At 39.3% G+C, this 12,095-nt stretch overlaps 1 protein-coding gene across 1 annotated transcript in view; it reads right to left on the bottom strand.

Annotated features, from left to right (window-relative positions):
• Nucleotides 1-12,095, bottom strand: part of MAP3K20 (mitogen-activated protein kinase kinase kinase 20) — a 153,443-nt gene that overhangs the window by 40,466 nt on the left and 100,882 nt on the right. The window contains exons 12-15 of the mRNA XM_075829475.1: nucleotides 4,762-4,806; nucleotides 2,202-2,232; nucleotides 1,977-2,116; nucleotides 1,420-1,482 (exon numbers count right to left, since the gene is read on the bottom strand). Coding sequence (XP_075685590.1) covers nucleotides 1,420-1,482; nucleotides 1,977-2,116; nucleotides 2,202-2,232; nucleotides 4,762-4,806 — 279 coding nt within the window. The remainder of the gene's footprint in view (nucleotides 1-1,419; nucleotides 1,483-1,976; nucleotides 2,117-2,201; nucleotides 2,233-4,761; nucleotides 4,807-12,095) is intronic.

Below are 12,095 nucleotides of genomic sequence, written 5' to 3'. Positions count from 1 at the left end.
CTGAAAAACTAGGATCCTAATTTGTCCTTTAAAAGGTCATTCCCATCTTATAAAGGGATAGCATATCTCTAGGATATGCCATCACTTACCGATCGAGGGATTCTGACGATGAAGTGACTGGTTTAGCACTGTGTCCTTTTCAAAGTTTACCCTGTACAGCGATGCTCCTGGCCACCTGCTGTGCAGGGAACTGCAGCAAGGCCCCATTCACTTGAAAGAGGCTGTGCTGCAGTTCCCTGGCCAGCAGGTGGCCGTGAGCATCGCTGTCCAGGAAAAAAAAAGTGAGATACGCCATCATTTTATAAGATGGATGGGAATAACCCTTTAAAGAAGAATCCCATTTCTCCTTGACATATTATAAAAACAATTCAGATGATACCATCACTAAAGATGGGGGAAGGTATGCAGTATTGGGGTACAGAAATTTGCCCACCAATTCCCAAAATGAATTTGCTGGGTCAATCTATAAAGTACTCAAATTATTTTAGCAATATATTGCCAGCACTACATTGAAAATGTTCAATGTTATAGGAAGCATCACATGGCTTGAAGTGCCTTTTCAGCTCATAGATCCCCAGATTTTAGCATCTGATATGACTTTTCGAAGGGGGTCTTCCACTAGACAACAATAAGACCCTGGAGAGGACGGCGTTCATCCACCATTGAGATTACGGCTGATCCATCAAGAAATCACATAAATGTTGACAAGTCTCGTCAGTCCTGAGACCACCCACTGAACATCTCATCTGTATGGAGACCTCTGACTGTTGGGGGAAACATGGATTAGGTAAGTTGGATTTCAACATGTCCGATTCTTTATTTTTGCTGGGAGATAACCCACGGTACAAAATGTCTTGTTTCCTTCTCCCCTATTAAATAAACATGCATGCTTGGCTAGGAGGAGTATGTGCATGTTTATGAGGGGGTCAGGAGATCTTATGTGTATGCCCAGCTTCATCCTTGGCAGCAGAATTGCTTGAGCATTCTTATCTATAGCTTCCACTGCTGCTGAAGCAAATGGACAAACCAACATTTTGAATTGTTAGGACTTTGACTGTAAATGTAGAATTCTGTCAATAATTGAATGTGGCTGTCTTGATTGTGTCACTAGTAAAATCTGCTGTATAGTCCATTTGATAGACTGCTATTGGAGAGATCAGAAGGCAACACATAGTCAAGTAAATGTGAATTCCATATTACGAGCCCCTGTACTCTATGAAGAAGCCCAGGGCATCAGAGGGAGAACACATGGCCATGAAGATGATAACGCTGATCAGAACAAAATCCAAGATCCTAATGTAGCATTATCGAGAATGGAAGAAGCAAAGTCTCAAGTTTTATTACACTCATGATGTCTATTGGCCCAAACTGGTTTTTTTTCTCCCCCCCCCACACACATGAACTTATAGAAAGAATTACCTTTATTAATGGAGGGAAATGAAAAAGATTCAGGTAATCATATGTCAATTTTTCAATTGCAGCCTGCAAAACAAAATGATGATATATTTACGTATGACTAGGACAAAACCATTTCTATGTTTCCTGTGTTTTTATTAACAATAGAATGATGTTGAGATTTGTCTAGGAAGGAGAACTTACTAAAGGGAGATCTGATCCATATGCAGTTGCAAATGGCTTCTCCTGACCTGAATAGGACATATATACAAGTACTTATGGGTCAGACCTTCTAATGGAGGAAGTGCCTTCTGGGATTTAGAGAAATAGCTGTGTAAGAGAACAGAGGATGACTTCTCCAAAGTACTATATAGTCACATACATTGGAGGCTTCCATTGGAGGTAAACATTGGCACTGACATATACGCTGCAAATGTTATTCTCTGTTCCAGTTTGTCCAAGACTCTTCCTGGAAATCTTTCCATGTGGATTATTATTTCTCGAAAATACAGACTATGATGTACTTACAATAAGAGCACTATGAACGTGTTTCTAGAACTGTATAATAGTATTTTGCACACCTTCAGATGGATGATATGACCTTTGGACACGATGCCCATATCTTTCAGATCATTCTCCTCCAGTAAGAGCAATCTCTTCCCGGTAATGTGGTGCTCCTTAAATAGAAAGGCATAAATGCTCTGCAAAGCAGAGTCATCGTCTAAAACAAGAGAAGAGTATGAAAGTGAGCTGCACATTACATAGGCGAGGAACAACAAAGATGCAGAATTACTTCATAAACCCACCTGTTTTCGCCAACTGTTGTACCCAGAAAAACTGTGACAGAAGAAAAGAAAAAACTACTTTAGAAGTTATCTGCTAATAAAATTATCGTTGGTGTGAGCACGTTCGGTCTTATGCTTTGTAATTCGTGCACTTTAACCTTGTGTATATATATTAATCTTCTCAAAACAAATGGGAGATTGTAAGATCCGGTGTGAAGAACACAGCGGACATCTACTCCATAAACAGATTAGTGGGCACTGAAGGGGGTTATCAGAAGTGCCAGGTTCTTCAGGGAGTAACGAGGAGCGGGTAAAGAGTGCACTTGTGACAGAAGAAGGCTTGGTAGGTTTGGAGTGAAGGAAGTTCAAGGGAACCTGTTATGTCAAACATGCAATCAGATCTGCGGGCAGCATGTTATAGTACAGGAGGAGATGAGCAGGTTGATATATATAGTTGTGTGCGAAAAGATAACCTGTAATTTATGGATTTAAATCTATGTTAACTCTGGGCTTAAGAGTGGGTGGTCCTGATCAGTGATTGACAGCTATTTCTATCAATCATTGCTGAAACCACCCACTAGACTCTTTAGCCCAGAGTTATCAGGGATTTAAAAGAATAAATGATTGGTTATCCAGAATTTTCTGCACAAAACTAGATATGAGTCTGCTTAGGCTATACTCACATCTGCATTGGAGGCTCCATTCAAAGCCTCAGTCGCAGATTCCGTAAAATTTATGGGAACATTGATGGACACATCGGCGTAACACGACGGCAAGTCAATGGGGTCCATTGGGCATTGCTGGCATCCATCACTTCGTCGTGGCTTCTGTTATAAACGGAAGCCACGACGCGGATGTGAACAGAGCCTAATTTAGGAAGCAGAGATGACTTGATTTATCAAGATTTGCTAAATCAATTCACTGATCTTCAGCCATTACTAGATACTAGTTGATTCTCAAAATGAATGCATCAATTCACCTAAACCTAGCTAAAGATTTGCCAAATTGATTGCCTTGTCTGTAGCAACAAGACTTTTGATTCTCGACAAACAAGCTGTTCTCTACAAGCCAAAACATCAAAGAAAACGTAAAAATAAGGAACATACCCAACCCTATGTCCATTACCATGCTACAGGTCCATGTTTTAGAACAGCTGAGACCTAAGAATATTCTCATTGTAATAATAAAACGCTACAGCCAGGAGCTTTATTATCCGGCTACTTAGGACACTGACCCAAATATCGCCAGTAAAATGATAGAACAATTTTATAGCCCTCAATTTTTTTCAGCCATAGAACAGGCTCTTTGGACCTTCTACACCTGAAGACTAGGAGCAGTTTGGCAACATCTCCATGAACCCTTGCAGCCTTCAAACAGTATCCTGCCTTGAGCCTGTTGGAAATGCAATTGTGAAAGCCAGTCGTACAGGCAACTAACCCTATAATTACTGTCACACTGTAAAACCAATTTCTGCAGATGGTGTGCCACTGAGACAGTGAAAATAGCTTGCTACAAGAAACTCCATTGCAAGAACCCCCTGATTAAAAATTTCTAACAAGTGACTTTCCACTGATTTCAAATCTTTTATTTCTTTTTTTTTTTTTTCTATTATCGATCTGAATTATTTTCATGCAGGGAGGGTTTTTTGTATTTTTTTGCTACGATTCAATCATCAGCGGACAAACTCATTTCCAACATTTCCAAAAAACGATGGGCCAGATATGCATTAACTGTTTAAATACCATACAGTGCTGTGAAAAATAATATTTGCTCCTTTTCAGACTGCATATTTATCACATATACAACACAATTTTTGAATTACTGCTGCATTTATCTAAAGAGGACCTCCGGCTCTCCTGACATGTCTATTTTGGTAAAAATGACAGCTGTGAATACGCTCTGTCTCCATACATATATTATACTTAGAAAACATAAGAACTAAGGGAACTGTGCGCTCTACAAGACATCACTAAAGGAAGAATCCGTCACCTTCCATGATATTCGAGAAAAATTTGCGCATAACATTTTTTAAACAAAAATTGCCTATATTTCCATCCAGTAAGTGGCACAAGAGGGGTATGGTTGAAATTCCCTAAAAGTGGCGAGTGTTAACCCAATGAAGCGGGCAAGTCTAATCATTGATATCTAAGCTATAACATTAAACTTCCCATCATGCATTAGTGTAACTATCAGATGCAAGTCCTTGTCATAATGAATATGAGGCCCGTAGCTGTACCTATCTGGAGCTAGTTTATTATAATAGCTCTGCTGTGACTAGATATTTTTGCGCAAAACATAATTAACCTCCGACACAAGGGATGTAATTGGAAAATCTTTTTGCTTCACAAATATTCATCAAATGTACTTTTTTTTGTAAACTGAACTGGAAAATTTCATAGTAAGTCAATTAACCTATCAGTATGTTTTTGGAGTGTGTGGAAAAACTAAAAGAAACCCACACAAACACGGAGAGAACATACAAACTCCAGACAGATGTTGTCCTTGATCAAATTAATTTTTTTTGTCTTTTTTCAGTAGTATCACAGCATGATTAAGGCCAATACGTTTCCACATAGCTTACCACATCTTCCTCAGTCCAAGAATATATATCAAAGGAGGGCAGCAACTGTGGAAAAGAATGAGAAAAAAAGAGCACGTTAGACACTACTGGATAAATCCTACTAAAAACAGATCCTTCTTGAGGACCTGGGACTATTGCTTGGATTGCATGTCCACTATCTTAACTGAACAGCTTACTGACCCTGGATTGTGATACTCTGATATTTTAGTGACTAAATCAGTTCAGTTTTATTCTTTCCAGCTGTTTGGGCCTAAAGGTATAAGTAAGTCTCCCCAGGGTAGGATTTTTTTTTCTCATTTTTGTGCCTATGTCTTTCCATTCTCTCTGCCCTTGTTCTTTGGGGACTTCTGTCCAACTTCCAGCCCAATTGGCTTCACCATTTATTTCTCCAACTTCTCTTTATTGAGTTTGTATTCTATTCCACTGGATTTTTTTTTAAGGAGGTGCCCAAGAGTCTTGCTCATACTGTCTGTACTGGTGGTTTCCATGTAGTCTGTGGCTGTACTCGCTTTACTAGTTTTGACAATATTTTGCCACTGCCATTTGACAAGTTTTTCTTTTTTTATTTATCACAAACTCAGTTCATCTACTTTTACCCCTTAGTACCGAAGGTATTTTACACCTTAATGTCCAAGCAATTTTTTACGTTTTTGCATTGTCTCATTCAAAGAGCTATACATTTTGTATTTTTCAGTCGACATAGCTGTATAAGGACTTGTTTTTTGCAGGACAAGTTGTATTTTTTAATAGCACCATTTTGGGGTACATATAATTTTTTGATTAACTTTTATTAACTTTTTTGGTGGGGTAGTAGGAAAAACCCCTGAAACGTTGCCACTTTTTTTGTGTCTTAAATTTATGCCGTTTACCGTGTGGTATAAATAACATAATAACTTTATTCAATGGGTCATTATGATTGCGGCGATACCCAATGTATGTAGTTTTTTTTATGTTTTACTACTTTTACACAGTAAAAAGACTTTTTTCTAAATTATTCGTTTTTGTGTCGTCATATTTTAAGAGCCACAACTTTTTTTATTTTCTGCTAACCTAGCTTTAGGAGGGCTTTTTTTTTTTTGCGGGATGACTAGTAGTTTTTATTGGTACCATTTTGGAGTACATGCGAATTGATCACTTTTTTTATAATTTTTTAAGGCAGGATGCACAGAAAACAGCAATTCTGGCATTGTTTTTTATTTTATTTTTTCGGGCGTTCACCGTGCGGGTTAAATAATGCAATCGTTTTGTAGTTGGGGGCGATACCAAATATGTGTAACTTAACTTTTTTTCATAATACAGTTTTTTGTAAGGATGTAAAGGTGGGTTTTAATTTTTTTTTTTTTACTTGGGACTTTTATTTATTTATTACAAACTTTAACTTTTTTTAGTCTTACTGGGAGACTTCACTATGCGATCATTTGATTACTTTTATAATACACTGCGATAGGGATGTCACGATAACAGAATTTGTACTTCGATACCGATACTTAGTTTAGTATTGCGATTTCGATACCAATTCCATACTTTGCCAACAGTAATAAAAAAAAAGTTCTTCCATTTTCTGATGTGAGGTGCGTGGTGTGATGATGAACGTGCCTCATATTAATAGTAATTAACCCCATCATGTTTCTCAGTCATAATGGGTTAATGTGTAAGGTACATGATGAGGTTAATTATTATTAATGTGAGGCACATGGAGGTTAAATTCATCACACCTTGTGCCCCACAATAAGGGTATGTTCACACGGCAGTGTCCATTACGGCTGAAATCACCGAGCTGTTTTTCTATGGTGCCAATGGAAAACGGCTCCAATTACGTCCCAAGAAGTGACAGGCACTTCTTTGACGTGGGCGTCTTTTTTACGCGCCGTCTTTTGACAGCGGCGTGTAAAAAAAATGACCGTTGGCACAGAACATCGTAAAGCCCATTCAAATGAATGGGCAGATGTTTGCCGGAGCATTGGAGCCGTATTTTCATACGTAATTCAAGGTTAAAACGCCTGAATTACGTCCGTAAATAGGGTGTGTGAACCCAGCCTTAGTGATAGAAAGCAGTTTTTATTTTATTTTTTTACAGCGCACACATCATAAATGATGCAAAAAAATAGTTGTGAAGGTTATTACGGCCGCGCCAATACTGAATGTGTATATTTTATGTATTGAGACTTATTTTAATGTTTATTGTAAAAAAGGTGTATGTGTATTTTTTTTAAAAATGTAACATTACTTTGTTTTTACATTTATTTTTAAACTTTAAATGTACTGGCATATAGCTATATTACAGTACATTAGCCTGTGTACGGATAGTACACAGGCTGTTGTTAGGACATACCTAAGTATGCCCTAACAACAGGAAATATGGTAGGACAGCCCTGGGGTCCGTCAATGGACCCTGAGCTGTCTGCCCATATATGGTATGTCCCTCAATCGCGTCACAGGAATTGCCTGTGACGCGATCCAAGGGGCATCCCCACTTCTCATTTTCCCCTAAATGCTGCAGTCAGCTGTGATCGTAGCATTCACGGGAATAACGGCGGAGATGAGAGGTTTCTCTGATCTCCGCCAGCGGGGCTGCGGCTGTGTAATACAGTTATTGCCACGCTCCTGATGGGAAGTGCGTGCGCGGTCAGCATGAGGAGATTCGGCCGGCGCTGCACTAATGAGCGGCGGTTCAGGCACTAAAGACAGAACATGGGGGTGGTTTGCCGTGCACCCGACATGTTCTGTTTTCAGTGCCGGCAATCATTAGTGCAGCGCTGGCCGCATCGAGTCATCCTGACCCCGCGCACTTGTTATCAGGACTCAGGAGCGCAGCAATGACTGTATTACACAGCCGCAGAACCCCCGTTCTCATACATTCATGTGTTACTATACTGAGCTGTGCGGCCGCACAGCTAAAGTATCGAAATACATGAAATAACGGTATCGAACCATTTGGGGATGCACAGTATCGAAACAGTATCGAAGTTTCGATGCATCGTGCACCCCTACACTGCGATACTTCTGTATCACAGTGTATTATGCCTGTCAGTGTAAAACTGACAGGCATCTGTTAGGCCATGCCTCTGGCAGCGCCTTCAGTTTTCTTTTTTTATTCACCGGTTGTTCCTTTAAAGGAGACAATGGTGTTCATCCAGTAATCCATGGTGTAAGACTGAGGTAGGAAGGATAAAAAGAGCACAAGCTTTAATTTCTCCCAACCTTGCTTTATCATCATTTCTCCTTGGACAGTGTGCACATGGCCTTTTATAATTGATTGGATGAAACATTCAACTCTGCAGCTGTAATGCTTAAAACAAATACTTCAATAACTAATAATAGCAGAGGTCTGAATCCATTGGAATCATTGATCCTGAGGCCCATGCAAATCCAGCAGTGTATGATTAAAGGTACACTCCAGAAAAAATTAGATTCTCCCTTTGTAATAAAAATTATTAGAGAATATGCCTCTTTCTTCATTTTTAGCAGTTTTCCCCTCTGCAGGCTCCATCCCTAATTCAGAGTCAGAGTAGCCGTCTAAAGGAAGTTTTCGAGCACTTCATGGTTCCCTCTGATGACAAGATTTATGGAGATGCTGATTCCATTTTCCAGCAGGACTTGGCACCTGCCCACACTGCCAAAAGTACCAATACCTGGTGTAATAACCACAGTATCACTGCGCTTGATTGGCCAGCAAACTCGCCTGATCTAAACCCCATAGAGAATCTATAGGGTATTGTCAAGAGGAAGATGAAAGACACCAGACCCAACAATGCAGACGAGCTGAAGGCCGCTATCAAAGCAACCTGGGATTCCATAACACCTCAGCAGTGCCACAGGCTGATCGCCTCCATGCCACGCCGCATTGATGCAGTAATTCATGCAAAAGGAGCCCCGACCAAGTATTGAGGGCATCTACTGTACATACTTTTCAGTAGGCCAACATTTTGGTATTAAAAATAATTTTTGAAATTGGGCTTATATAATATTCTAATTTTCTGAGACACTAAATTTTGGGTTTTCATTAACTGTTACCATAATCATGAACATTAAAAGAAAGAAAATGCTGGAAATAGATCACTCTGTGTGTAATGAATCTTTATAATATGAGTTTTACTTTTTGAATTGAATTAACCGATATAAATTAACTTTTTGATATTCTAATTCAATGAGAAGGACGAGTATGTGATAGAGAAGAGAACATCCTGCTCCCCAATCTCTATGTGTTGTGTATAGAAGACATGATAGCAGTTAGGCTCCACCCAGTAGTTCAGAAAAAAAAATAATTCGAGATGGAGCCTGCAGAGGGGAAAACTGCTAAAAATGCAGAATACAAGTCATATAATGGCCAGAAATAGTGTTATTCCTCATGTACACACAAATGACATAATCTGAAGAGTCATCTGAAAGGTTAGGTATAGTGATAAAAATTCTTTCTGCCAGGAGTCACCACTAGGGGGAGCTTACTGTTAATACACAACTCAATGAGAAAGCAGAATGCAGTAAACCATTAAGCTCCCCCTAGTGTTGGCTGCAGGCAGACAGAATTTCATAATTAATATGTATGCAGGAGAATTAGAACCTTTATCAGGAAAACGGAGCTCTGACGCTTATAAAGATATATTATAACATTAATCACCACACATTAATGTTACTGACTTAGAAATTACACAGTGTTAAATGGTGGACAAGGTGTAACACGGGGAGAGTTTGGAAATGTGCTGAGGACAATCTGATGTTTTTGTACACGGTCAGTAAACTCTGGACATCAGTTCTCAGGGGGCAAAATTGACCAGACAGACCTCTCACAATAAATAGCCAGAGATGCTGCATCCATAGAGCGTTATATATTAATAGGAGGCTCAGCAGCTTCCATTCCCAGGTGAAAGGATTTGTCCTGTTAACTGTCTACGTTATGGTTCCCAATTCAATTATGTGTGTAACCGCTACTATGGGGTCAATCCTTCCATTTAACCTATATATATATATATATATATATATATATATATATATATATTTATTTATTTTTTCAATGTCAGGTAAATGTGAGTAATCAAATTGGAGGAGATCAACATGAACAGCTCTTTGAATTACATTTTCCATAATACCGGATAATGACGATCTTCACTTGAGATATTAAACTGCTGTCGCTGATGTGATATCACGTGTGGGACCCGATTGTTCAACTACACAAACTGCATAAGTACATTATACCCTCTCTATAGCATCAGAGACACTGGCAAATCAAGGTCTAATTACTTTGGTCAGGCGAACGGCATGTGAACCCCTTTTAGAGCCCCCATTATTCCCGGTGACCACCATTCCACCTGAGCCCATCTAGATGCTGCATAGATCTGTAGAACAATTTATTTTAGCCACATTTTCCATTTACGCAATCTGTATTTAAATGAACTGATCTAAAGCAATACATTGGCTGACACATACAAATCATAATGTCCTTGGAGTTTTGTTTTTTTCTAGCTTTTGTTTAATATGTGCTCTTGAAAGCAAACATCAGTGGAAAACAGTGAATTCATTGGTAAGACAGACAAGGCCAGAGTTCAATGGTGAAATATATTATCCTGTGCTGTCCTGACGTCCTCGGCTGAGGGTCAACATTTACCCATGTGCATGGTGCACTAAGGTCCTCTCTTATTCTTCCTGAATTGCTTTTTACTATGATTATCCAATTATGCATTCAAAGAAATAAAATGCAAGCAGAATTGTGATCGCTGTCATTCCTATCAGCAGTTCTATATTTCCATTAAACGGTGGTTAAAAATACATATATGGTGCATTTTGCATGACATAAGTAGAAGGATATGCTAAAAGCCCTGTGCTCAAAGTCAGTATCACGTCTGAATTCCCACTCTTATAATTGCATGTAGACATCTAATAGCATAAAATGTAACACAGGGGTCACCTTTATGGCTTCTAATGGTTATCATTAAGCTAATATTATTTTACTGTAGCCAGTGAGGCTGATTTAATGGAAACTGAAGCTTTATGGAAATGTCCTATTTTGTTTCAGGGAGCCTGGGGTTGTTTAAAAATTGTTCTAAAATTAAAGACAAAATAAAAATGCAGTGAAATTCATTTATAGAGTTTAAATCTACAAGGAAGCAAACGCCTCCTACGATAAATCTTTAAAGGGGAATTCTAGTCATTGGTGGGAGCCCGACTGCAGGGAAAAGGCTTCTTTTGGCATTTTCTCTGCACAGCACCACCGTTGTCCTGGTACTGTCCAGGGAACTGCAACTTAGCCCAAGTGATGTGATTAGGGTTGAGTTGCAACACTGGCACAACACCTGGGCAGAACACATTCAGGACCCGCTTCAAAAAGTACGCAGTCCCTTCATTTTAGAAATCGGTAGGAGTTCTAGCGGATCACTCCATCAATCAGCAAGTGATGTCATATTCTATCAACTGGAAAACCTTTATATAAAACCATGCATATTAAATTTAAAGCAATTCTAAGATTTTCCCACATTTACTTTTATATAACTTATTACTAAGCATAATAAAAATTGTTCCAAATTACACAAAGCGGTTCACGTCCATTCTGGCAAAAAAAAAAAAAGCACGGTTGAGGTTGGGAACTGATGTTCAATGAGGTCAGGTCTATGTGTAGATTAGTATACTGTACCCATTATAAATTTAATACCCTTAATATATAATTGACATAAAAGGAATAAACTCTCACCACCAAAGACCTCTAATCAGTGAGGGCACCTATGCTATTGCTTCCGGCAAAACAACGGATCTGGTGCACAACAGAGACAAACGGAAACCATGGGCACCAAATCAGACACCACTGAAATCAATGGCGATGGAAACGGAAACCACTGGTTTCCCGTCGTGTCAGTTTGTGTCTGTTCAGGATCCCGTTCTGACGGAAAGCTCAGACGGAACCCCAACACGGGACCCCAACGCAGATGTGAACGAAGCCTTACACCCACGTTACATGCACATGGGTCCAGTAAGACTCCTACCTTTCTGATTCCTTCTGCTTGCAGGCCCATTACTTAGGGAAGGGAAATCTCTTGTGACCATAAGATCTCAAGTGTGAGGACCCTGTGCAACAAATCTCCACATCTCAGCTTCCTGGACCGAGGAGGAGGAAGACGAGGAGGAAGAGGAGGAGGAGGAGTAGTAGTAGTAGTAGTAGTAGTAGTGTGACATTAAATGCAGTTTCAGGTGAATTTTCTGGTTTTAAGTGGAGTTAAACTTTAAAGATTGGGAAGAATAAAGCAAAGATCACTGAGCGATAGCCAATTACTTCTATACTGCCACTAGCTACAAAGTTCTGTATGTTTGACATACATTCTAATGAGGAGCGATTAGCTGCACACTGC

The sequence above is a fragment of the Rhinoderma darwinii genome, chromosome 6 (assembly GCF_050947455.1).
Source record: "Rhinoderma darwinii isolate aRhiDar2 chromosome 6, aRhiDar2.hap1, whole genome shotgun sequence".
Lineage (NCBI taxonomy): Eukaryota > Metazoa > Chordata > Amphibia > Anura > Rhinodermatidae > Rhinoderma > Rhinoderma darwinii.
This window is presented reverse-complemented; position numbering and strand designations above follow the sequence as displayed.